Source organism: Anas acuta, chromosome 17 (assembly GCF_963932015.1).
Source record: "Anas acuta chromosome 17, bAnaAcu1.1, whole genome shotgun sequence".
NCBI classification, from domain to species: domain Eukaryota; kingdom Metazoa; phylum Chordata; class Aves; order Anseriformes; family Anatidae; genus Anas; species Anas acuta.
In genome coordinates this window covers 12686310-12713930 of record NC_088995.1, presented here as the reverse complement: position 1 = coordinate 12713930, position 27621 = coordinate 12686310, and the positions used below count along the sequence as shown (strand labels likewise).

General features: G+C 45.9%; 1 protein-coding gene across 3 annotated transcripts in view; it reads left to right on the top strand.

The window, feature by feature from the left end:
- ULK1 (unc-51 like autophagy activating kinase 1) overlaps positions 1-27621 on the top strand; it is a 79057-nt gene that overhangs the window by 13611 nt on the left and 37825 nt on the right. For all 3 annotated transcript variants that reach the window (XM_068654403.1, XM_068654404.1, XM_068654402.1), the window contains exons 4-10: positions 2117-2149; positions 2860-2896; positions 7644-7817; positions 9284-9357; positions 12315-12416; positions 20257-20315; positions 24160-24242. In XM_068654403.1, the coding sequence (XP_068510504.1) occupies positions 2117-2149; positions 2860-2896; positions 7644-7817; positions 9284-9357; positions 12315-12416; positions 20257-20315; positions 24160-24242 (562 nt within the window). The remainder of the gene's footprint in view (positions 1-2116; positions 2150-2859; positions 2897-7643; positions 7818-9283; positions 9358-12314; positions 12417-20256; positions 20316-24159; positions 24243-27621) is intronic.

Here is a 27621-nt window from a genome sequence, read left to right as displayed (position 1 = left end):
GCAGGCACAGCGGAGGGGCTGCAGCCGTGTGTGGGGGCCGCGTGTCCCTGCCTCGTGTGTGTGAGCGGGGCTGCGGCACGAGGAGATGGGACAGGACTGGACGCCGGTCGCTGCGTCTGAAGCACGTGTGGGAGGAGATAACATGTGCTGCCTTTAAATGGAGCCGTGGGAAAGTAAGGCCTAGTTAAAGCAGTGCTTACCACGGGTGAAAATACAACAAATGCGCTCTTGAAGCATCCCAGGGAACTGTTTTTTGGACAAACGAGGAGACCTTCAAAATTTCAGCTGGTGAGAGCAGCTGTGAGGGCAGGGAGCACCAGCCCTGGCCCTGGTGAGCCCGTCCTGCTGGGGGGAGCTGTGGGAGATGAGGCTGTGGGGCTGCAAGTGCTCACATGCATCTCCTGGGGGATGGTGGCTGCGGACAGCTGTGCCTGGTGCCCTTCATGGGGCAAGGATTTTGTCTCCCAGCCCTCTTCCAGCCAGCCTGCTAGCATCTGCGTCCCATGCCGTGAGGTCAGGAGAACTGCAGGAGAGGTGATGGGAGGCAGGCAGAGCTCCGGGCACTTGCAGAGGTGGCTTTGGTCTGGGTAGTCCTGCGTGCAGAGCAAGATGAAAGGAGCTGAGAGCAGGCAGCGAAGGCTGCCGGAAAACTGAAATGCTGGAAGGGTGATGTGGGGCTCTTTGAAATTGCAGTCGGGCTGTGAAGGGGAATCAGGCAGGCAGGTGTCTAAGCAGCCTGTAAGTAAAGGCATGCTGCCCTGCAGCTATGGAAATGCAGCGAAGTCTTTGCTCCACCGTTGCTTTCAGTGCTTCTCTGCAGCCAGGTAATTGCTGCCTGCTCCTGGCTGGGACTTGGCCTTGCATTTAGGAAGGGCTTTTAGCATACGAGCTTCTTTGTAGTGGATCTGCTCCTCTCTTGCTTGTGTTCAAGAGGCTTTAGATGCTCTTGGTCTACCTGGGGCTGAAACATCTGTCTGTTTGCACATCTGCTCTCTGCTGCTGCTGGTTAGGCAGCGTGCTGCTCACAGCCCCCGGAGCTCCTGCTGCTGGGTGCTGTGGGCTTGGGGGGCTCTTCTCTGCAGTAGGGTGTGCTTGTAGAGTATGGCACCCAGCACGTGCTTCCAGTGTCCAGGGAGCCAGTGGAGATGATGAGCTAGGGCTGAGGATAACTTCCAGGACTGGAAGAAACACCACAGCGCAGCACAGTAACACACTGGGGAAGACAAGCATTTGGTCTGGACTTCATCGGTGTTGACCGCATAATAATGCAGAAAGCTTCAGCTACCACTAATAGCAGGCTCCTAACTTCAATAGTGCTCGGTTAACGCGTGTGTAGGAACTGGTTGGCTGGTGTTACGTTTTTGACCTGTGTCAGTGCTGTCAGATGGACAGCTGTGCTGTGTGCTGTTGGTTGTACATGAGACCTAAAATGACAGCCTGAGCACCCCTCAGCCAGGTAAGCATTGACTTCCCACTGCGTAATGGTATTTGAATGAAGCAAGGGCCCGGCTGTGCATGGTTCCTCAGAAACGTCCTCAGAAACATCTTTGTTGTATCCCTGTGGCATAACCAAACATTCTGAGCTCGAAGGCAGCTGAGATCTTTCTCTTTTTTTTTTCTTTCCCTCCATGAAATCCAAGGTGGAAGGAGCTCTTAAGCACCTCTCATCCGTGGGGGTTGAAATGCAGGTCCCAAAGTTGTATTGCTCTTATCATTTCATTCAGACTAGAGCCGCTCATGCCGAATAGCTGCTGTAAAGGGCAGTGTTAAATGTGGAAACGATTAAGACTCTAAGATAATAACGTACCGGCATCTGCATTGTGTTCTGCTGGTAATCCCAAGAGCCAGAAAGGAACAAGAAGATCTAAGCCACAATATAGCAGATTTGCTCTGTTAAACAGGTGCACATTGAGAAAGGAATAGTGCGCTTAAATTGGTGTGAGATACCCTATTCTTAAAAAGTAAGTGACCCTCCAGGAATTGATCTGTAAGGAAGTTTATTCCCTCTCTTAAGCCTGTCGTGTAGAGAAGAGTTCAACTGTTTAAAAAGGAATACAGCAGTTGCAATGTGTGTGAAATATTTTGATGCATAAATCTTTGTTTTCTCTTTCCCCAGGAGATGGCAAATTCTGTCTACTTGGTTATGGAGGTGAGTGTCTTTATCGTTTTTTCAACTTTTTTCATCTTTAACTTGGATTAAGCAGACCAGTTCATTAGACAAGAAGTGTTTTCTGCTCGGTCTCACCTGCGATGCTTTTGCTAATCTAATATGCAGCTGCATACCTTTGAGAACTGGAACAGTGTGGATGAAGATAGCAGTGGGATTTCTTTATACTGCTGCTGTTAGAAGGTCATGCTGGCAGAGGCTTAATCAGTTGGATGCCTTACCTCAAGGGTCAAATGAGCATTATGGGATAGTACCTGCTTCAAAGATTCATGGAAAGAACATTTTATCCACACGATATAGCTGCAAAGCTTTTTGTATGTTTTCTTTCTTCTGCAGTCTTTGCTCTGAGGTCTTGTTGACCTTTTCCTTAGTGATGTGGAACATAATGTAGGGAATTTCAGTTTTCAGCTATGGCTGCTCCCAGGTTTTCCTTAGTCAGCTTCCTGGTGGTCTTCAAGTGGTGACCTTTCTGCTCTCTTGGTTTTGTCTTTCTCTCTGCGCATGCGCAAGGATGTACACATGTCGGGCGAATATGCCAGAAGAGGAAGCTATTGGAATAGCTTTTTTTCTGCCAGTTTCTGAATGTGATTGTTTTTAAATACCGTGATAAGCTTGCAGTGCTAGTGAAGCTTACTGAAGTTTTTAGTCCTTAATTTGCTTTGCATTAACTGAGCTTTCTGTTCTGCTTCCAGTACTGCAATGGTGGTGACCTGGCAGACTACCTTCACAGTAAGTAGAACAGCATGGAAAGTATCCTCGGTATTTGTAAGGAATCGCTGATGGTTCTCACTCCTTAAAGTTGCTGGGGCTTGACATCATCCTTTAATCTCACTTCTTAATGTGGCTCTGCATCATGGTTAAACAAAGTTTGGTTTTACTGTTAGAATTTAAAGTTAGTCAGCTGGATAATACTTCGGGCTGCTTATTTGAGGGATGAAATGCCTGGAAATGGCAAAAAATGAAGGATTAAAAGCTAAATTTAAATTCGCCCTACAGCTAGTGTTGAAATCCCTACTTTTGACGAGTGCTTTTGATGATAAGCTTTCTTTTAGGATGAAATTATCTTGGAAAATTCAGATTTCTTCCAGGATATTTCTCTGGTATACATGAGGCACATCTTTATTGAGAGGTTATGGTGCTGCTTCAGTTATTTTGATAATCGCATGCTTATATTCCATTGCAACATCTACTTTTCCACTGGCTCTCTGACATTTTTGCTGGTAGTTCCTGTAGCACTTAAACAAGCAGCACATGCAAATCCACTGCTTCTGATTGAATGAGATGCTTGTAAGCTTCCCAATCCATTCTGCCCTCTAATTACAAGCATTAGGCAATATGGTAATCCTGTGTTGAATCAAAAGGCACTCTAATTCCCCTTGTCTTCATAACTGGACGACGTGCATATGTGCACGTTTCAGTGCAGTGCGCGTTTGTGTTGGATTAAACTGTTGGTCAACCCCACCTCTGATACAAGCTGAGGTTGTATGTGTTCTGCTGAGCAAAGCTTCTGTGGTGGTGGTGTTTTTTAATGATTTCTCTTCTGATAGATCTCTGTGGATGTTGCTGTCGTTTAAAGCCCATCACAGGGTATGTTTTGAGCTTACAGTGGCAGATCTCTGCGATGTATGGTAGAGCTGTAGGAAGCATTCCAGAAGTCATCGTTTTTACTACAGGAGTAACTAAAATTTTGTAGCTTGTGACAGGAGATCAGAGCAGGTTCATCTACGATTTCTTTAAATTCTGTGAATTGGCATTGCCACAGGCTGTTATGGGTGGTCACGTTAGTCTCCTGGTGTAAACAGAAGGGCCTCTGCAGGAGTCGTGCTGGCCATGTTCTGTGCACATGGCCCTGGGGGGGTTGCAAGACAGGCCCAAATAAATCAGCCTGGCCTTTCAGACTTCAGCATGATTTGGATTGGACGCGTGTTAAAGAGATGCTTGTGCACCTGTGGGTAAGAGGAGAAGTTATTTTTCCTAAATAACTTTTCCAAAATGGTGTTGTCATTCAACATCAGCGAGCATGCTCCAGTCTGTTACCCTTGGATCAGCTGTCAGGGCGTGTTTACTGCGCTTTCCCAGGCAGCCTCTGGGCTGATTGAACATTTGCTACATCTCTCCACAGTGCTGACCAAAAGCCACCTTTTGAGGTGGTTTCATCCTTTTCCTATGCCTCAAGAGCTACCAGGCAGGCAGGCCTTGTGCTGACCCGCAGTAAATGTTTGTTCTGATCTCCTGACCTGTTCCCAAGGCAGCACACTGAGGGCCTCCTCACTCAAGTGGAGCCCATGAAAATAAACAGAGGGGATATTATTACTTCTCAGTAATGGCAAAGTGAGGCTTGTGAAACAGTGATCTCTGCAAGAATGTGTTGCTGACCACAGGCCTCCGTGGAGAGGCCTGGACTTCAGTGCAGCCTCAGTGTTTTGCCAGTTCTCTGGGGAAGATGAGAGTGACCTTTTTTTTTCAGGGACAGAAGTACAAGTTTCCTGTTTGGGATGTCATGGAGACAGTGAGTTGTCTCGTTTGCCACATCTGTTTGGTGACGTCTAAATCAAATGAGTCTTCTGTATGTTCTCCCTCTGCTGATGGTGGTCGGTCTGAAGACCGTTTGCAGACCGATGTGTAAATGTTCCTGGTTTTGGTAATCATCCCGTTTGGAGCATGCTAATGCTGCTTTTCCTGATTTTTGTAGAACAAGACAACTTGATCTTGTATTAAACCTGCTAGCCTGAAGTAAATGAAAGGTGTTAGTAGGAAGGATGTGTCAAAATGAGCTACAGGCAGTACACAGAAAAATCCAGGTGCTGCAAACTGTGAAGGGAACAGAAGTCCGACCCTTAGCTCTTCTGTTGTGGGGTTTTGAATCCCTGAGCTTGATAGTACAGGTGACATTAATTTTTGCCCTACTCTTCATAGACTTCAGGAGTCTCTGAAAGTGACAGTTGCATTTATTTCTCTGTCCTTCAGTTGGAGATTGCTGCTGTCATTTGGTAGACTGATGGGCTGAGTATGAGAGATAAGGACTCCTGTTTTTCTCTGTGATGTGTCTGTTCATGAAGTGAAATAAAAGGGTATGCCCCTGTGCTCCCGGTGTAACCGCCTGTCCCTCTTCTGTTATTGAGAGCATCTTCTCAATTTCACAGTCCTCCCTTGCCATGCTACTGTGATTGTTGAGATGTGATGCTGCCAGAGGACCCGGCAGCCCTCTGCCTAATTTTTCTATGCTGCATTGTGGTAACTTCACTGTGCCACCGCAGACTGACTGCAGGAATCTCTCTACAGGCTCAAGACAGGAGCATAGATGCTCAGTGTGTTAGGAACACAACACCTTTGAAAGGTTAAAAGCTTCAAGTGTGAAGTGGAAAAAGATGAAATTGGTAGCTTAGAGGCACTATATTCCTCAGGGGAATGGGTTCTCTGGTTTCAGCTATAATGATTTAAAAATATATATATATATATTTTTTTTTACCCCAGTTTGAAAGGTTAGGGAGGCTTAACTGGTTTGAGGGAATGGCAGCTAGTGCGGTGTTCATCTTATTGCCACCACATTATATAAAAGGGAGGGTAACACCTTGAAGATGTGGCATGCTGCTGGAACTGCGGGTCAAGACAAGGCTCTAAAGAAAACAGCTCTGCTAGAGGCGAGCCGTATTTAGCCAGGAGTTCCTAATTGCCTGCTGGCTTAATAACGCTAAGAGCCACCAAGTTCCAAGCCTTGTTTCTTGTTTGGGGGAAGATGAGACAGCCTCTCCTTCCCGGGGCCTGAGCTGAATTGAGCAAAACTTGTTGGAGCTCTTGCTGTTTTGCAGAAGGATGGGGTTTTAGCTGTTCACGAATAGGTGTCCCAGTCCACCTGGGGAAAGCTTTGTTAAAGAGAAGGAAGTAGAGGTGTGGGGTTTTTGTTGTTTTTTCTTTTTTTCCCCAGAAGATGCAAGTAAGTTTGGTAGATCTGCATCTAAGCTGCCTCTTATATCTTTAAGATCTCGTCACAGAATCGCCCCCTCTTGCAGAGCAGCCTTTTGAATTCCAGCTGAGTGCCAGTCCATGAGGAAAAAGGCCCAGCAAGGGGAGAGAAACTCTATATACACGTGCATTTGTGTCACGTGTACGCATCCAGGAGCGGCTGATGGCCGTGGTGACATTTTAGCTCTGCTTGTGCCTCTTCCTAGAACAGCGGGGTTTGGGAGTGGTGGGAGTTTATTTTCTATTCTAAATGCTGTTTAACTTATCTGTTTCCCATGCGCATATTTCAAAAGTTAGATTTTTAATTTCCTGTGTTGTGTTAAAGCTGCCTGCAACCTCATCTGTGTTTTCATAAGGATTCCTCCCTTCTAGCTGATGAGGCAGAGTAGCAGTTTGAAGTTCCTGCCAGCTTGTTTTGAGGTTTTACTAGAGAACAGCTGGAAAAATACTAATGAAGTCCCAAGTAATTTACCGGGACCTTCTACAAAAGAAATGATTTAGTTCAAGTGGAACGGTGCTTTCTTTAAGCCTGCCTCATTCAGCGACTGATAAGGAAGCAGGCTGGTAGCGCTGTTGGTCCTGTGGTCTGTTCAGCAGGCTGCTCCGAGCTTTGACAAGTTTCATGTGTGCAGTTCTTAAAATAACAGAAGCTCAGAAGCTAATGTTGCACCAGTCTGATTAGAAGGTCCAGATGAACATTATTTTAATCCCTTCAGTGTTATTTATTTCTCACACCACAGTTCTTGGGAAGCCCTGAGCTAAGGAGAGTAAGTTCAGTGCTTCCGTATGACCAGAATTTGATTATTAATTTTTAAAAAATATTTCTTTATAAAAAAGACCTCACAGGGGACACTTGGTAGGGGGATTTTTGCTAGGTATTGGACTGCTTTTCATCCTAACACTGGATTTGGATTAGAGTTATGGTTGGGTCTAGTGAGTGCTGATGCACAAGGATTAGGCCTGGACTTGGCTTCAGATCCCTGGTGGCCATGTACCCGAATCTGCCAGCCTTTTCCATGCCCAGCCTGAGCCATAATGGTTGCTGCAGACATAAATCCTAATCCTAACGGTGTCTCCAGGTTTAGATGTAGTCTTCTCGATAAAGCTGTAATGTCTGATGGCTGCTGACCATAGCTCAGAGGTGACCCTCTCACTCATCAGGTTGCAGGCTCTGTCTGGCTGCTTGCTTAAAGCAAGCTGGCAGCTCTTGCTGAGGGAAGTCCTAAACCTCATCAAATGTCACTTTTGGACACAGCTGATAACCCAAATTCGGCACTTGCCACTGACCTGAGTTCACTATTAGACTCTCGGGGCTGAAAACAGCCCTGGTCACAGCATAAACTGGGAATGCAAAAGCTCTCTCTTAATGCCAGCACTAAGCATTCAGAAATAGTGCGTGGAGGAAAAAAAAGCCAAATTATTGCTAATTGCTCTGGAGAAACTACCCCCTGGGCTCTTTGGAGAACTAGCATTGTAATTCTTTCATCTGTGGTTATTTTTCCCTCCTCCCTAGCTATGCGGACGCTTAGTGAAGACACCATCAGGCTCTTTCTTCAGCAGATAGCAGGTGCCATGAAAATGCTGCACAGCAAAGGCATCATCCATCGGGATCTGAAACCACAGAATATTCTCCTTTCCTACGCTGGAGGCAGGAAATCAAATCCCAACAACATACGCATAAAGATTGGTAAGACCCTGTTACAAGTGTCACCCTAACAGCTCTCAGGAGACTTTGGTAACAGATAAGTGGCAAGCCTCAATTTCTTTTGGGAACTGTCTAGAAGAAAATTTCTCCGCTTTTTAATATGCCCTAATGTTTTTCCACTTCCTCACTTAATTCCTCTGCAAGACATAACCGAGTTCAGCTAACTTCAGTGGGCCTCCAAGCAGTAGGAACAAGAGCTTTCTGCTCTGCCAAGACATGGGCTAATATAAAATAAATTGGTCAGGCTTTGCTCCATTTCCAAGCAGAATGGTGCCTCCCTTTGTAAAAACAAATACTATCCTGCCCTAATTGGCTTGCAGTCTCTAGGCTTACCAAGAAAGGAGCTGCTGCGGTGGCTTTTCTATTTGGCTTTTAGTAGAACTGAGGATAAATACTAAGTGGTGTCTTAAGTCCTAAAAGTAGCTCTTCTACTGTCTGGCTTCAGAGCATAAAGGAAGTCAGGCACATCACAAAGCAGATGTTTCTGCACTCTGAATTAGAGGTAGGCTTCTCAGCAGCATCTCTAAGAAAGTTAATTTTTTGTGAAGTGTAGAATTATCTGGAAGGTGGCAGTAAGCTATTTGGGAGATGCAGATGCAGGCGGGAGGGCTGTGGGCACAGCACACCACCTGGGCACTGCTGCTCTTCGGTGTGATGTGCCCTGCAACCCCTCCTTCCCACCTCCCTGAGAAATATGTGGTCCAGGGAATAGCTAGCTAGACCAATCAGTGACAGATGGCAGTATAAACAGCTGTGTCAAATCATTTCCTTGCTTGAAATATCTACTAACCTTGAAAGAACCTCCAAGTATCATATGATCAGATGCTGAGTAACCTGCAGATGTAACTTGTATTTGTATTCCTAGCCCTTGGCTTTTCCAGCTACCAGGTGATCTAATGGCTCAGCTTTCTCCCTTCGTCCTGGAGTTAGCACTGCTGAAACTTCTGAAGGAATAGAGCAAGTCTGTTTCATTAGGGCTTTCCTACAAATGTGGGTGGTGGCAAGTAGTGGTTTCTCTTGGATGCCTGCTGCACTGCACTCCTTTTCAGTGGAGGGGAACTGTGAGTTCCCCAAATTAAAAGTTGGGATGGCAGCAGATGAATTGGCTGGTAGAACTGGCACGCTCTCTCTGAAGTCAAGAAGATTCCAGCAGCTGACATTTTGGAACGCAAGCAAACAGAGACGGAAAGAAGTGTCTGATCTCTCAAAATGAATGGGAGTTCATTCTTCTAAATACTGTGTGCAGTTTGGTTTCCCGTGTTCTAGTGCCTCCATTACAAGTCAGTAATGAGCACAAGGATGTTACTGCTCAGGGAGAGAGCTGTCGAAGTCTTGTGATTTGTGTGGGGTACATGACCTGCTGTGAAGGGCTCGGGGGAACTTAGGAAGGTGCAGGCTCTCTAGAGCTCATGGCTGACCTTGGCCCACCTCTCTGTTTCTCTTTGTAGCTGACTTTGGATTTGCCCGATACCTGCAGAATAATATGATGGCAGCGACTTTATGTGGTTCACCAATGTACATGGTAAGTGTGTTTTGCTGACAAGTTTTTGTGTATTGGTCTTGCTTCTTTGTTCGCCTCCCACTCCCAGAGGCAAGGCTTTGTGTTTCATTAATCGTCCCCCCAAAAAGTGAAATTTTAATGACATGTTAGAAAACAGCTATTACGACAGGTGCGTGTGTTGTCATCCAACTTTCAGGTGAGCTGTTGATAAATAGAACTGAACAAAACAGAGTATTAATTGCTCTCTGCTCCCAGAAACAGTACTACCAGAGCATTTACCACTGAAGGTGCAGAGAAATGAAATGTATTTTCTCTGCTGCCGGTGAAGCAACAGAGTGAGGGCCAGGACGGTATTCCACACACCTGACTATATTGGCAGTGTTGTTTCCTTGTTGAAGAACCTCAATAAATCACTGCTTTGGCAGGACTTTTTGAGACTGTTTCCACAAGCCTACGGTCACCTCGAGCCTTCCAGTTGTTTTTGCTAAGGCCAGAATATCAGGAGCAAGGTCCTTGTTAAACAGCAGTTTTGTAAACTCTCCAACTATTTTTAGCTGTTTGGTCTTGCAAAATCCTTTCAGGCCTACGGACTGTTCAGGCACAGATATTGCCTTCTTGCTAACTTACTGCTGCTAAGTGTATTTTGTACTCGGGAAATGGGTGTAAATGTAAAGGCCACTTGCTTCTTGTTCTGTGCACTGCCACTCCCTGTTCTCCACCCTCTGCATGCTGATTCTTTCAGCAAACCAGCTACTTCAGAGATGATTTCTTAGCCTGAGAACCAGATGTGTTTTAAAAAACAAACTGATCCCTTTCACTTCCTTTGAACTTCCTCATCTGTGACTGGGATGTGAGGACGTAGTCTCTTGTTTGTTTTCATGGAAGCAATCAGGATCTCAGTGTCTCAGTAAGCCAATGAAATTAAAAATGACAGAGCCAGGACAGGAATAAAAATGTCAAAACCAGCCATGTAATAGTTCCTGGGGGTGGGTGTCTGAGCTCAAAGTTAAAAAGTTTATGTGGATCAGTTTAGGCTGAAATTTTTACAAGTGCCCTGAGGACAGTAGGCACTTGGAATAAGAATCATAGAACAGTCTGGGATGGAAGAGGCCTTAATGATTATCTGCTTCCAACTCCCTGCTGTGGGCAGGGACACCTCCCACCAGACCAGGTAGCTCCAAGCCCCATCCAGCCTGGCCTTGAGCACTGGCAGGGCTGGGGCAGCCACAGCTTCTTGGGGCAACTTGTTCACCACCATCACAGCGAAGAACTTCTTCCAAATATCTGATCTAAACCTTGTTCTATCACTACATTTCCTTGTCCTATCACTACATTTCCCTAACAATGAGTCCCTCCCCAGCTTTCCTGATTTTCCTTGATCGTCAATATGTTCTAATACCTTTAAGTTTTGTCTGTACCTTTAGGTCAAACAGTTAAGCTGGACTGTGCTACGATGCACAGGGGTAGCATGTTCCACAGTACAAACTCAAGCAAAACAGACTTCCTCTCTTTCCCTTCTTTGAAGCCTGATGTTTATTTGAACTATGCTATATGTGAAGATGATGTCATTTTTTTCCCTCCTATGAGAGTTTCCGGAATTGTCTGTTTTTAGTGACACTTTTCTTTCAGAGTCTCTTATGAAAGTAAATCAAAACACCCAGTTTGATGTGTTTTTTCTTTGTTTTTGCCTGAAAGAAGCTACCGATGACCTTTTGCTGTTTTATCTTTTTAATTTAAATGACTCTGGACATTACAGGGAATCTCAGTGTTTCATATTGTTCTCTGTTTACTGATAGTTTTGAGGGAAATTTGTGCAGGGAGGGTGAAAGTGGTCTTTAGGGGATTCTTTGATGTCTGTCCCTGTTGCTATTATGGATCTTGTGCATTAGCACTGAAAACGTACAGAAGGCAAGCCCTTATTCCCTGTTTTAGCTCCTAGCCCATTGCTGCTGTTTTCATGTTGCTCTCTTACAAAGAAAGGCATGTAACCAACACCACAGTGAGCTTTGTGGCTCAGTCCTGATACAATCCGTGTCACATGTGACTTGAAACCTTCTGTAGTTCTCATCCTCTAGCTTTCTTTGGCTTTGTTTGGTGTCATTCCTGCTTCATTTGGCGACAGAAGCTTGGTCTTTTCCTGACTTCTCTGCTGCCATTTTTTTCTGTTACATGCAGCCTTTGCTCCTAACAGCTAAAAATTGATCCCGTTCCATGCTGGCAGCACTGCGATGAAATCTGTCATTACAAATGTGTGGGATTAGCCAGCCTGCCCTTCTGCCCCTCTTCCAGCACTGCTCCCCAGGCAGGCTGCGTGTTGAACCACGGGGCCTTGCGGGCTCACTCTGCCTCCAGCATCTGGAGCAAGCCAGGGACGGAGCAGCTGAGGGTGTGAGACTGGAAACCGGTGCTGAGACTGAGGCACAGCAGGGCTCAAGCTGTTGGGCTGCAATGCCCAGGTCTGCCTTTGAACCCAAACTGTGGCTTTGGCAGCAGGCTCTGGAGCACACTTAATATGCTGTCATCTTGGGCTAAATGAGGGAAATACACAAGTGCTGCTGATCAGGACAGAGGCTGGAGCTTACCTGTGTGGTTTGAGCCTTTGCTTTTCTTGATCATTTATCTGTTCCTTGCTTTGCTTTAGAAGATCTCTGTGATTTCAAGGAGCTGCCTTCTCAGTACAGGTTGATTCAGCAGAGTATGGTATGCTCAAGAAGAGAAAGTACTGCGTTTACCTAAAGTAGGCATAACAGCATAGGGTGTTCTTCTGTCTGCCTGAACAAAAGCTTCTGCTTCCCCAGCTTAATGAGGGAATTGGCCTTGTCGAGGTAGTTGGCCTTGTTGGGAGCAAGTCTTTTGTGGTTATTGGAAATCCAAGTCAGGGGTTTTTAAAACATATCAGTGACTTGTGTTTCTTTCCTGCAGCTGCCAAAAACAGCCTGCATCTTTTATAAAACAAACTTCTGTTCTCTCCCAAAAAGGCACCTGAAGTCATCATGTCTCAACACTACGATGCCAAAGCTGACCTGTGGAGTATTGGAACCATCATTTATCAGTGTCTGACCGGAAAGGCTCCTTTTCAGGTGAGTAGCTTCGATTTCATGTTTCTGAATTAGTAGTAGTAGTATAGATGATATCTACTTCAGAGTAAGTGGATTTAAAAAAAATTCCAATAGAGCCAGCCTTATACAGGTCTGCCTGCCCAGCACATTGACAATGTGGTGCCTCACACGTTTTAATGCTGGAAGTGGTACTAGAAGATGACTCTCCTCTCCTCTGGGCTGTATCTCAGTAAAATGCATTTTGTGGTTACAAACCCTTAGGGAAGGTCACTTATTCAGGAAAACTGTCATGGATCAGTTAAGCAGTAATATTTCCAGGAACATTTTTAATAAAGAAAAGAGGTGGCAGAGGAGAACACTTCATATTTGCAACTATGCTCACTGTGTAATTTGTGATTATAATTCTGATGGATGTAAGGACAACAAGGAAGACTAATTGCAAGTTGATGTTAGGGATGATTTGGTGGTAACTGGTGTATTGCAGCTAAATCAACTTTGTCTTTAGAGCAGCTAAGTAGGATCTTATCAACAGGATCTTATCTGTCATCTCACAGCAACCCCTTCCAGCCTGAAATGTTTGTTCATCAAGTCCAAACCCCTCTAAATATAACACAGTCCAGTAAAACTCCACCCTGTAATTTATGCCATAACTCCTGACTGAGCTAGAGCATATATTTTTGTGAAAGGCATTCTCTGATTTTAAACTTCCAAATAATGGAGAACTTATTGCAACCTTTTGCAAGTTGCTTCAGGATTACTTCACGTACTTCTAATCTTAAGTATAGCTGGAATGAATCTAAACTCAGTGCATTTTTCTTGTTCCTAATCATTAGTGAGCCACAGAGTACGCTGCCTGTTACTTTTTTTTCTTCCATGCTAAATGAGATTTGCAGACTCCCCTTTACAACCACTATTTTAAAGTACTGTACTTGTCAGTTTTTTTTTCCTTTCTGACTTGCAGCAGAGCAGAGACTCAAGTTCCTGATAATTCTTTGCTGCTTTAATATTTGAGCTCTTTAGAGCTCATCTCTGTCTAATCCATGGAAAAAAAACAAACCACAAATTTGTATGCTGATGTGAGTTCCAGTTCATGCCAGCTCTGCAGGTTTAGATCATTTAGGGCAATTGTGAACTATAGCCCTTTTTTTTTTGCGTATGTCTGTCTCCCTTTAAAAAAAAAAATCTGCAGGATTTTCTGAGCTTTAGTTCTATAGCTCTTTACAATTTCATATGAGACCTCGAATATTTATGCAGTTAAATCGTCAGGAAGGATAAAATGAATTCTGAATCTGTTGCAGGAAACAGTGGGCAAATACAGAAGTAAAGTAATGGTATGTTTTGGTTTTGTCTGTGTGAAGAACCTTTTTTTCCTTCAGGGTAATTTTTTCCCTGTTGCTATGAGAATCTTCCATTCCAGTGCTTTATATTCTACCCACCGGCTTGATCTGTATTTAGCGCAAGACTTCATTTCCTTTCCATGTTTCTTTTTTATAAACACCCCTACAAAAGTACATGGAAACTCCTGAATGGATCCCACTTGCTGGCTGCATGCACTTGTTATTAGTGTTGGTATCTTTGTTTGAGAGGAGAAAATGACTGTTAGGATAAAAGAAAATATTTGTGCAGTAAGAAAAAATGTGGGTGTGGAGAAAGCAAGCTTTGACTACATGCATAGGAGAGCTTTTCACTGATTTGGCCTTGTAACTTGGTCCTTTTTAGTCTCTGAAGGCCCCTTAATATTGAATTCATTTAAATGATGTAGTTATCACTAACATGGTGACTTTCACAAGTGTTTTTCGCTGAAGTTTTTTCGCTTAATATCTCACGCAACCTTCGGGCATCTGATTGCTTTGCAAAGAGTTAGGTGGCTTTTCTCACTGGTCATTGAAGCATGTTGCAGAAATGTGCTTCTAAAAACATTTGTTTTTATAGCAAACATTTTTCAAGGGAATTAAATTAAATACCAGGCAGCTTCATTCAGCTTCTCAGCCAAGGTTTTGGGCAGAAAGATGGTCAGAATAACATTGGCCTCCTGCCTGTACCTGTGTCCTCAGGCTCACACAGAGGTGAGGCAGTCCTATGATGCTTGTGTCCCTTTGATTGAGCCATGGCAGTCCCCTGCCTCACAGTGGGCAATGGAGGGGCACTTCGGCTCCTGCCCAGCAGGTTCTGATCCTTGCTTTGTGCTTGCCTGAATGGGGAACTTCTTTCTTTCCTATATACATCTGGCATCTGTTGGTCTAGGAGTCATTTGTTTCTCTATATTCCCTGCCACCCCCACCCACCTCCCCTTCTTCTTTTGGGGTTTGTATTTTGAAACAAAATGCCCAGCCCCATTTGTTACTGCAGTAGCAGCTGTGGATTTGTTTGATCAGGGAGAAAGAAAAGCTCAGCCCAGATGGTTCTCTGTGCTCCATCTATTTGTTTTGACTGTGTGTGTGTCACAAACTGCCTTCTCCCAGCTGTAAGTTTCAGGTGAACGAAGCCTGTCTAGGGCAGATGTTGGAAAGCTAGTTAAAGGTTAACAAGCTTTATTTTGTTGTTGGCATGACTGTGTTGTAAGAATTTGCTGACAGGCACTGAGCAGGCGAGAAGCTATTGCTTACAGGGCTGGGGAGAGGAGAGTAGCGGACAGAGGTGATGCACCTGTGGCCAGAGGTGCCGGGGACACCGTGCTTTTGGAGGGGATGTCTAGAAACGGATGGAGAGAGACCAGGCTCGTTCTGCATAGTGCCAGCAGCGCAGCCAGTTGTGGGCAGCCAGGAGCTGGGTTTCTCGTGTTAACCTCTTCAGGCTAAATCCTCACGGTGTGTTCCCTCCCAGACAGCACCTGACCTCTGTCTGGCTGAGATTCCCATGGGAATCTGGAGCACAGCATGAAACGTGCTGCGTTTGGGCTCTCTGGCTGCTCACTGTGTGAGCCAATGTTACTTCAGGGGAGTGCAAACCAAAAGGCTTACACTCCAGTGTTATCTGTAGCAAGGAGAAATTAGTTGCCTAAAAATAAAGAGGCTTCAGGGGGCTGGGTTAGATGGAGAAAAGATCAAATGTGTGGAAAGGCTGAGGCAGCTGTCAATCCAAAAAGTGCCTGTAAATCTAGACAGATATGTGAGTGTGTGTGTGTGTGTTTTCGAGCTGTCTCAAAGTTAATTTTAACTGTAGCTGGGTCACCCAAGGCAACTTCCCAGAGTCATTCTTGTCCCTTTCTTGCCACCTTGCCTGCAGACAAGAAACTGCTATGCTCAGATGTGAACAGCTGCTAGGATGGCTGGTGAAGCTGTCGTAAGGAGCTTTTCGTATTAAACATGCCCATAAACAAAACAGTGAGGCTGCCATAGGGATGAGATTAACAGGATTCATAATCCCTATAAACAGATTTGCTGAGCGCTGTATTAATGTGGAATTGTTAATTTGCCTTGCCTAATAAGTGGTCTGCACTTGTAACTCTTCATTGCCGTCACTGAGGACAGGACTGGAACAGGGTTTCCAGGTCTTGCAGACCAGCACTGAGAAATGCCTCGAGTATAGCAGCCCTCTCTTGTGCTTAGCTGAGACAAAAAGATTGGGACCCAGTGCCCACCACGGGGAGGCGGAGGCTGTGTAGACAGGTGACAACTAGAAACAGAACTGGAGACAGGTAGGGGAGAAAAAAATCACACAAGGTCAAAAATAACTTACAAAAGCTATCTTGTCCTTGTAGATGATGATTGAAATGCGATTAGTTAAATGACTCAAGTCTTTTTTGGGGAGGTGGAAGAATAGCACTGATGCCCCGATGGGTCCCACTGTGTGACCCTTCTGAAAATTGGGCAGCTACTGGTAAGGAGACGCACAGACACACGTACACGTGTCAGGGCTGTACCTGGCAGTGGCACTGAGTCCATTCAGACATCCAGTCCTGACAGGGAACATGAAACCTGGCTGTCTCCTGGTTGAGCCTTTGTAAGCAACTCCTCGCTGCTTTGTGGCCGGGGAGCAGGAGCTGTAACACAAGTTGCTGGTCTGTCTGGCAGCTCTGAGCCAGTCAACCTGTGTGTGGATGTTCTCATCCCAGCTAGCTGGTAGATAGACACTTAATCTCTAAGCCTGGTGTACCAAGTCCCCTGCTTTATTTCTGAATTAAATCTTCTGGTGTAAGTGCTGAGATTACGTGTCACTTAAAAATATAAAAAGAAATACTGTGTTGTAAAATGGGCTTTGAGGAAAACTGGAGGAGGAGGATTTTATACCCAGAATTGGAACTCCAGGTTTACTTGCTAGGCCTATGTTCCCAAAGCTGCTCCTCTGGGAGCAGCTCTCTGTGTCCAAGCAGACAGGTATTCCTTGCTGAGCTTAAAAGTGGCACTGGACTGCTGTGCTAAGATTTGACAGAGCAATCAACTACTTCTTGTAGTAAGAGCCATCAGCTTTTTGCCTTGTGCCTGTGGACCAGATCCTGTTCTCTTGGGAACTGAGAGAAAAACCTCCGTGGACAGCTAAAGAAAAGAGATTTTTTTTCTGCTGCTTGTCCTTTCAGGTTCCTCTGGATGCTTGCCACTTAGCTCTGGGAGTCTTAAAACACCCAGTGTAGCTCTGCATGAGGAAGAGGTATTTGCAGCAGGTTTTCAAGCTCTTCCTCAGAACTGTTGAGCTGGAGGCATTATTACTCATTTCTTTTTAACGTATCTGAATTGCATCTCTGCACCCTCAAATCCCCAGGAATCTGCAGGAAAGGCTTCAGAGAGGAGAGCAGGTACCATTCCGTGTGCTGGGAGGCACCAGACAGTGCTGCTCCCTGGGGGTGTGACTGCCTCTGCCCCCTCTGAGCGCTGTGCAGCTCCAGCTTTTCCCCAAGCACAACAATCCCAGTGCTGAGCGCTTTTGGAAACCCCAGTGCTTTTTTGGGTGCAATTCGCTCGCAGGCAGCCAGCAGCGGGCGGGATTTGGCAGGGCTGTGCTGAATGCCTTTGCTGGCTAAACATGTTTCCATTGCTGCTCAGGACAAAGTACCAGAGGGGCAGGATTGGATTTGTCTGATTGTCTTATATATAGAAAGGGCAGACAAAACCAGACCCAGTTACACCAAAGCAGCTGCTCCATAGTAACGTGAGAGGGGGAGCAAGGGTATGAGTTGGCCTGCTGGTGTGTCTCCTATTTGTAGGGAAGCTAAAACTGAACTGCCCGTTCTGTATCCCGGTTTCTGGCAGGTGGGTGCTGTCCTATGGGCAGCTGCTGGCTCGGCATACCTTGAACGGTGCAGTTGGTAGGCACCTGAAATGTTTGCTTGCTTTTCTCTGATGGTTTTCTTGGACAGGGTGTGTATCTACCAGGAAGGTAGATTTCATATTAAGTCCTTCAATGCTAGAGGAAGGAATTCAAGTGGTGTTTTTAGTGTCTTACAAGCATCTCAGTGTTCAGAGAGGCACTATACTGTCGCAGGATTATCAGAGAAGCACGGCACTATTGCAGGAAGAACCGGGCAAAGTGGCTGAAGCGCTCTGTGAAGTGCTCAGTGCTCTGTGAAGTGGCTGCCAGCAGTGGGCTCGTTGCTGGGAGCCTGCTGCTGCGAGCAGGGCTGCGTGGCTCCCTTCATGGTTGAACTTCTGTGAAGGTGCCGCTGGTTTCACCAAAGTCACGGTGATCCACAGGTGTCTGTGCAGGGTGCTCATTAAAAGGACTGTGCTCCCCAGCACACAGCCACCTGTGTCAGGCCCGGCCTTGAGTTTTGGGCTGCTGGGGACAAGCCCCAGTGAGAAAGCACGGTCTGGGGCAGAGAGGCCTGGTGGCGTGGGTATGATCCTGGCAGAACAAGTGCAGATTGTACTGAGAAAGTAGAATGGGGAGAAACAACATCCCCAAATGGGTCTCTCTTTTAATTTGTACAAAGAAGAGAGGAACTTAATTGAGGATTTTGTTTCCACCCAAGCTAGTGCTTAGAAACCCTTTGTAATGAACTGGGCTTTGCATATGTGCTGCTTTTAATATACTTCATCTTTATTGCCAGGAAAATTTCTGACAAAACACTGTTTGAAATAGATCAGAGCCTCATTGTATTTGTGAAACAATTGAGTTGTTGCGACAGGAAATGAACAGAGACAACAGCCAAGGCTTGTATCTCTCTGATGTGAGCAGACACTTAGCTTCCCTGCAGTGGAGTTGTGTTCCTCCTTGGACGCCGGGTGTCAGGCAGATTTTTCATTACGCAGTGTTGTGGCCAAGCCAGTTGGTGCAGTGTGTACACTCGCCTCGTTAAAGTTTGCCAAATATTAAGAATCTAATTACAGGGCAAAATCTGCAAGGGGAAAGGTGTAAAATGGAATTTTACTGAACCAAATCAAATTGAACAGCGGTGACTGGAAAGCTGATGCAGACTGGCATCTACATAACAACATGCTGTGCTGAACAACATCCATTTCATGGCTTCTGAAAACGGTGCTTTTGTGCCTCCTGTTTGGGTCCCTGCTGTGTCTGTGAACAGCAGAGAGAGGTTATTGCAGAGAGAACTAGGAAACCTTTATTTCCTTCTGTTAGGAATCCAGTAGCTCTGTTTGTGCAAGGATCTGGGTGGGTGGGAGGGTGTGTGTAAACAGCAGAGCCCATTATGGTCTTACTGATAACAGAGCTGCAAGGCTTGGGTTGCTAACACTATGTGAGAAGTGCTGTCCTGACCAGTAGTACACCAGTCTTACTGATACTAGCAGCTACCTCTTGGTTTCTCTGAGTTCAGTACTGAGCTTTCTCAGCTGTTCTTAACTTCATGTTCATCTTTAGTCAGAGGGAGTAGGTGATGTTGAAACAGCATCTTATGTGGCTGTTCTTCCCGCCGTGCTGTGGTGGTGGTATTGTGATGGCCATCTGCAGATTGGCTTGTCTGATTTGCCACTTTAAGCATCTTAATCGACCTTAAATGCTTCTAATTTAGACCTGGAAGTAGGTGGAAGGCTTGAGGGTTTTCTGTCTGCAACACCAGGAGAGCTGCCTGTTGCCTCCTGGTTCACACTTTCCTAAGCATTCTGCTGCACCAGTAATTGGTTGCACACAAACCTTTCTGATCTTCCTTCCCTGTTTATATTTACCTTGTCTGTGTCATGCTACCCAGCCTGCTCTCTCTTTAATAAAGAGATATTGCCTGAGCAGAAAAGCTAATACACTAGGGTTAATTGACTGGCATGCATTTGTTGATTGTATAAAAACAAATAGAGAAATTATGTTAGGAGACTTGTCTGTGCTTCTGTACTTATTTTTAACTTCAGCTGTACAGCTCTAGTTGTGACGAGCCCTTTTTTGTTTTTAATCCCATTTCTCAAAATTTAAAATCTTGTCAACATCCCCCCCAGCTATGTATGTTACTACAGAAATAGGAGCTGTGGCTTGAGACCTTCTGGCTTCCTAGAGAGAAAGGAGAAAACTAATTCAGTTGCTGATTCCCCGTGTTCCTGATTTCTTCATAGGTTCCTTGCCCATCAACAGGCTCCCTGCCCTCTTGTAAATACCCTGCAGCAGTAATCCCTGTTCTCAGCAGGAGCTGCCATTCATCATTTGGGACTCCTCACGTCTGCAATTATTTCACCTCTTGGGTGAGGCTATTAGGCCAGCTCAGACCTGAGCATCAGAGCCCACTGAAACAAAGCTCAGGGCTCAGAACAGGAGCGCAGGGCAGAACCAGGTCAGGGACAAAAAGGCAGGAGGCTGAAATAAGGTATTTTCACTCTGCCACAGTGCTGGCTTTTTAGACTAAAGCAAGCTGCGGGTTCTCATTGTCTCTGTTGGTTCAGTGATTTAAAAGTGCCTCTGCTCTTCAGAGTAACTGTGAAACAGAAATGCTAATCCCCTTCCTTTATTGCCAACTGCTTCATGCAATATTTTTATTTTTCCCCTACAGGCCAGCAGCCCACAGGATCTTCGTCTCTTCTATGAGAAAAACAAGATGCTGATGCCGAAGTAAGCATTCTTCCAGTGTTCATGTTTATATGTACTTGTTTACTGTCTTTACACCTATCCCCATGTGCTTCTGGCTTGTCACACGGGGAAGTGCCTATAAAATATTTGGCTCCCTGCCTTGCCCTGTTCCTTAAACCAGCAGTGATGTGGCTCAGAGAAAGTCAGAGAGCAGCAGATTTCCAGAGATGGTGTTCCTGCTTTCTCTAGACACTACTACTGCAAAAAAAATAATAATAATAATAATTCAGGGTGGTTCGTGATTTCAGGAGCCAGGTGGTGGCCCTTTCCCACGTATGGCTTCTCTACAGCTGGGTGCCACTATTAAGAAGAAATCATGGCAATTCTTGATTCATGCAAGCAGCCAAACTTCAGCTTCTCCTGCAATCTGTCACACCTGACTGGAGATCACATCCCCATGTTTTCATGTGTCAGGATAGCAACTGCTTGTGTCCATCCTGCTACTAGGAGGGAGATACTGTAGCCGCTGTGGAAATGGACACTGCTGCAGTCTCCATGGGACACGGAGGGAAGATAACTGCCCTTATCCCAGGGGTATATGTTACCTAGTGCAGTAACTGGCTGCTATGTGGTGCTGTGATTTGTCAATGTATTTTGGTTTTGTTGCTGTGATCTTTACTTTTGAACTGTGAGCTCTTAAAGCCAAACCTCATGCTTGCTTTTGAAACCTCAGCCTTGTATAGAGAAAATGCTGAAGTTCCAGATTACACATCCAAATTCTGGAAGGCATTTTTAACCAGAAAGTTAGCTTCCAGTTGGCAGAGCTGCTAATGCAACCACATATGTAGGAAGTTCATTGAGTTGATTTGGATTTTTCCTTGTTAGTTCAGACAGCTTTAAGAGAGGGCAGGAAGAACTACAAAGCAGCCAGACCTCTTATCAATGGCTTGTGCTGTGCATTTAATTTCCCTTTAAAATACTTCATTTTTTGATTTTTGGGGTGAAGGGGGCAACCTTCAATCAGGATTAAATTTGGTGTACCTTCCTATTCTTCTGGCTTGAACCAGAGGTTGTGATGGAGTAAAACACCCAAACAAAACACTTTGGAACAAAACCACTCCTTGCAGCCAGTCTGTGTGAACAGAAAGCAGCCCTTCTGTTTCCCCTACACAGCCTAAAACATGGCTGCTCACCTTTGAGGCAGTGCCTCTTACAAAGAGAGAAATAAATCCCTACAGTTAATAAGTTCCCTTGTGCTGATCGTGCTGCCCTGCTGCTGCCTTGGCTCATGTATGCAGTAGGAGACAGCCAAGGGGAGGAATGAAACTCAGCTATAAGAGGCGAGCATGTCTGTTCGTGTAGGGATTAGTCCTTTTTCTTCATTAGAAGCTCGCTGCACCCACTGCATTCACAATTTTCACTCATCTCTGCTTTTCAACCCCAAATATCACCGAAGTTTAAATCCAAGCTCATTTTTTTCCACCATAGAAGTTGGATCCAAAGTGGCCTTTCGTTAATGCTTCCCAAAGTTTGTCCATTTGTCTCTTCAATGTGAGCCGCAATCTTTGCTATTTCCTGAGTAAACACAACCAAACTGCCTCCCTCAGCCCTGCCAGCGCAGGATGAAACACGAAACCACTCGAGAGATCTCATTCCCAGACGGCAGCAGTGCCAGGGCTTGGTTTCATTCTCCTTGGGGCTAGGCATGCTGGCACCCACCTCCCCAGCATCCCCACGGAAAGCAGTGCGTTTTGGCCCGGGAGTGGGGTGGGGAAGAGAAGCTGATTAAACCCTCAGCAGCAGCCTCTGCCTCCCAAGCCGATGCTATTGCGGGCAGGTGAAATGCCGTTTGGAGGCGGGGAGCCCATGTCGGTAGGACCAAGCCCAAAGGCCTCACAATTTGAATAGCACCGATCTAAATAACTAACATTCGTTGCCTGATTTGCATGGCAAAGTATGTTGTAGATCACGGGAGGAAGAAGGCAGCTTGGCTGCTTATGTTTAAAAAGATGGCCTTCGAAAATAATACTGTAGGTTTCGAAGCTTGATGGTTTAGAGGTGAGAGGTATGAGGAGACAAACAGGCTGTTAATCTGCACTGTCCTCAGCCTGTTCTGACATCTGAGGTCTAGTACTTGACCTGCCTGTTTCTTGGCTTTAAAATCATACAAAAGCTCAAGTCATTGCTGGGAAACACACTCATCTTGGATGAGCAGTTTGTGTCGTGGATAAATAAATTATGACGCTAACACTGGAGGACTGCAGGACTCCTGCACTAATGTATTTTTCAGGAGCCTGTTAGCTGTGGTGTCCTGGGTTATTCCATTACGTGGTGTGCTTCTGAGGCACGCCTTCTTTTGACAAGATGTTGTTTTCTCTTGGCTCAAACGGAGTCTTGGTTTAACTGCATCCCTTCCAGAGCCCGGGTGCCCCCCTCTGTCAGCCTGGGAAGACCCACACAAGTGTTACAGTGTCAGGGATGGAAAGCAGCTTCTCCAGCACAAACAAGCATGACGGATGCTTGGCGTGACCCTCTGTTCTAGGAATCACTGGGCTCAAATTCCTGCACAAGCGTGGCCTAGGACTTCACAGAATATTTATAAATACCCACCTTGCCCAACATCTCTGGTTTCACTCCAAACCAAACGAGATTTTGGTAGGGTCAGCTTTTTTCCCCCCACACTCACACTTCTGACCCAGCTTCTTTTTCAGCCTGTCTGTGACATGGTGGAAATGGTGCAGGAGCAGTTGTTTCACCCTTTCAGCCTTGGCTTCAGGGTGGTGAGCGCTGCCCGAGTGAGCCACGTGCTGTGCTACTGAGCCGGCTCGGGCTCCGCGCAGTTGGCATTGCTGTGCTGAGCACACATGCCTTCACCTCGGCTGACCCTCGTGTGGGGAGAGGGGAAAGCTTGGCAAACCGTGGGGCCGTGCTGGGCACAGCCACGATAAACAGAGTTAATGCTGCAAGGAGTTGGAGCCACCTACGCTGAGTTTGGAGAGCTCTGCTCTGGCTGCAGGCAGGACGCTGCCGCTGCAGCCCCTAACAGTGCTGCTGGTTACAGAGGAAAGTCAGCAGAACTGAATCCACTTATGCAAGAGCTGAACTCTACTTTCCCTTCCTTAATCCGTTCATTTATTCCCTGCTTCTTGCAGTATATCAGGGTTATAACGAGCTGACCTGGCCTCTCCCCAATCTGCTTGTGGGGTTGGAGAGAGCAATGATTTACTGGCTCTTCTGTGCTGCAGTGGCCATTGAAAATAATTTTTTTTTCCTAGCTAAACTGGAAAGTAAGGAAATAGCTGCACTAATTTTAGCTTGCTTGAGTGCCAGATGCTCAGATCTTACTGGCCTTTGATTAATAAATGATGTATATCAAGAAGCAAATAGACAAAGGTCACTTGCCAGTCTTACATAAGCAGCATTTGAAAAGAAATGCCTTAATAAAATGGCAGTAACTGGTGATACATTTCACCACGAATATTCTAATTGGGAGCTTCCCCTCAGTAACTGCTTCATTTTAATGACCTCCTTATTCCTGTTAGAGCAAGCAGAAGATGTTTTATTCAGCATGTGCAAAATATCGCATATAGACCAGGCTGAGCTGAGAACCAGAGGGTTGGAAGCACAGTGGAAGGGAAGGATCTGGAGGTACTCGTGGGAGAGGCCGCTAAAGCTCGATTCACTGTGGCCTTAGCAGTGACAATGGGGGGTAAAAGCCAGATGGATGCAGAGATGTTCCTGCCCAGCCTCTCTCCAGTGAGTTCCTATGATGTTCCTAGCCCAGCAGGCAGAAAGTGAGCTTGCACTTGCAGTTTGCCTTCGTGAATACGCAGACGTAGCTTAAGTAGATGGAGGGTCTCTTACATGCTTTTGTTTTCAATCCTAGCATCCCCAGGGAGACATCAAGCCACCTGAGGCAGCTGCTGCTGGGCCTTCTGCAGCGCAATCATAAGGACCGCATGGACTTCGGTAAGAGACTTCCTTCCAGTTCCAGTTGTGCTGCTTGTCGGTGCCTTCCTTTGAGCTATTGCACTGCACAAACCTCCGTGCTTTTGGCCAGTGCTAGGAAAAGCATCCAGACTGGTAGTACCTGGCTTCTTACTTGCATTCCCTCTCCCACCTTCTGCTGTTGTAGTCTCTGAACTTCTGTAGTTAAGTATGCTATCAGGGGAAACGTGCTTCTTGGGCGTCCCAGTTCTCACTGTCATAGTTTCTTCCCCATGCTGCAAGCTGTGTCCATTTAATGTATACGCTCTGACTCTCACTATAGACCTGTCTCTGTCTCCTGACATGACTGGCATGGAGACTTCCTTTTTTTTTAAGCATCTTAATTCCTTCTAGGCTGAGAACAATCATTAGGTGCTAGGCAGTTCTGGTTTTAGCAGCCTCTTCCAAATCTGTCAAAAGGTTCTGAAGAACCTCTACTGAAGCCATCATCTAAAGGAAAGTGGGCAGAGGTGGAACTTTTCCTAAAGCCCGTTGTGAAGGACCAGTTCACCTAAAAGCAACACTGGTCTTTTCTCCCCTTCTCCCCTCCATTTGGAGGAGAGAGAGATAGTGTAGACCTTTCTCAGGTGAACGCTGGGACAAGAACATTGTCTCTCACCGAGGAAGTTGGTCCTGATGGTGTGTTAGCCTCTGAATGCGGAGAACAGCAGTGAGTAGCTTTGCTTCTGTTAGCTTGTGTTGCTGATGGAATGGGTAAGTTTGCTCCTCCAGCATCTGTGTTTGAATTAGGTTTGGCGCTGGGCAAAGCCTGTTTAAGTGGTTTTCTTGCTGCTGGGGCCTCAAAGCACACAGATCTGTGTTAAATATCCATTGGGCAGCATCACAGCAGCAGCCAACAATTAGCTGCTTTTTGCACATCCATTGCATTTTTCCTTGAGAATAAAGTGTGCTTGTTTGTGCTTTCAGAATGTTACTTTTCAGTCAGACTTGGATAAAAGCGTGTGCTATTTGTTTTCTGGGGGTTATTTTTCTGCTATTTTTTGTTGCTTATCAGCCCAGGTGGATTGTTTCGTGCAGGGCATCACATGCTAGTTGATGAAGATAAATTGTTTTGCAGCCTCGGTTATTCTTTTGGATTAGAGTTATTGGGAAAGCCTTTCTGGGGACGCTGTCATCTGGGTACAGCAAGTACATGGATTAACCAAGGCTGATCATAATTATCCAGGGCTGAATGTGAAAGGCTACTGCTAACTGCAGTGTGGAAGTGAGAACACAAGCCTTTTCAAAAGGGAGCTGCCGAAGCTACAAACAGACCGAATATAAGTATGTCTCAGCAGTCCCTGCAGACCTTCTCTCTGGGTTGTGCATCTCAGCTGCTTCTGTCATGCTGCTGTACATTTCAAAAGAAAAATACTTTTGAGGTTTCTGTTTTCCTGCTGTCAGAAATGGAGTCTGGTAAGCCTTTTTAGCCACCCTATCAGCTGGTTTTGTACCTCTTGGGAGTAGACTGCATGAGTCATTGTCTAACACTTGGAGATTTGAGATGATTTGCTTTGATTTCACTCAAGACAACAGTTACAGCACATCTTGCTGGATTGAGATTGCTGCCTGTTAATCACATAAGGGATCCTTTTCTCTGCAGATTGGCATGTCCTTGTGAGATAGAATTGTTTCTCAGGAAGGGTTTGCAGGTGTATTCCTAGAGGAGCCTGTATTTGAGATGGACCTCGTGCCTTACAGAAGGCAGATCTCAATGGCTGTCTGGCATCTTTCTCATCCACCTCTCCTTCCTTTCTTCTGCTTACTTCTTTCAAAGTATGAGCTTCATCCCTGCTTGTGACAACTGTTTTCCTTTCCCTACTGTCTTCTACTGCTAGGTCTTCAGCTCCTTTATGTTCCTGGGGGTTCAGACTCTGAAATACACCTGCTAAATGATCCTTTATTCCTTTCCGTAGTGTCAGCTCAGGAGGCTACCAGGTGATGCCTCCTTGCCAAAATAGTAGTAGTGTTTAAATGGGAGCACCTCTTTGCCCAACTATCATCATTTTCAGCTGCTGCCTGTGGCCAGCAGTGCACAAACTGTGAGTGTCCTGAAGCTCAAGGTCCCATCTGAAGCAGATCCCCAAACCATTTCTCTTAGGTGGCTCCTGGTATACTGGTACTGTATCCTGCTACTGGCAAACTAACCAGAGGCTACTCTGTCCACGTATGCTATTTATAAAAAATGTTTGGCTGCTGGTCAGTGCCTTTGTTAGCTGTCCCTTGACCCTTCTGTGCTCTGAAGATGAAGGTCCACGTGCACTGCTGGGTCAGGGCGGATCACTGAGGAGCTGGATGTGCCATTCCTTCTTGGTCCCTGAGGCCCCTTCCATCTGTCTGGAGATGTGTGTGGTGTCCTCCACAAAGCTCCCCCACAGCTTGGTTCACCCAAAAGCATTCATTATGTGAGGTTGAAGCTCCTTTTGCTTGCTGTGTGTCTCAGCTGCTCTTCTACCAGGAACTGATGGGCTTTGCAATTCCAGGATTGTCTAGAGGAGTACAGGGAGGGTTTCAAGTTGAAGTTTCATGTTGATGATCACAAGCAGGGTTGTTAAATTTTGCTTTGTAAGCACAGCTAACAAGCAATTTGGAGGGGGAAACGTGGAAGAAGTAGTCATTTCCACCCCCTCAGATGTTACTACATAACCAGCTGAATCAGCGTAGCTGAGGGGATGCTACCTCTAGAGGAGTGGGCTCAGGAGGCAGCAGGAAAGTCCAGCAGCTGAGCAACTCCTCACGAATAGGGATGTTCTCCATCCACAGCAGATGTTATCTGTGAGATTCCAACATTCCCTGCCAGAGGAACCTGGCATTGCTTCTGCTGTGCTGAGTGCCAAACCAGTGTGCTCTGACTGCAGGACCCTGGCGTGGCTGTGGCAAGGAGCAGCTTGGGAAAGAGGGATTAAGTGGTTTTGTTTTGTTTTGCTTTTTTAAAAAGACGTCAAAACCAGTTGCTACTTTCTGGAAAGCTCACTGTCTGAAGAGGAGCTGTTTACAGAATTCAGCAGTTTGTAAACATTGGGTGTTGCAATAGGAAATCCATGCTGGGAAAACAAGTTGAGCTTCTCTTGCAGTTCGCCAAGTAGCCAGCTCTGAGCCATGACTAATGCTCCTGAAAGGCTGAGTCGCTTCAGGTTGCTGGTTGTGGTAGAGGAGGGGAGGGCTCTGCTAGGACTCGGTGTAGAACTGCACTGGATTGGAGGTGGCAGAGTCAGGAGAGGTGGTTAGGAGGATGGGGAAACGTGTAGAGGGTCACCAGCAAGCCAGGATGGAAACATTTGACCTGGACGAGTAGAATATCCTCCTCTAATAAGCAAATCTGTGGCAGTTGTGCTGCTGTAAAAGGGAGTTTTGGGCTTTT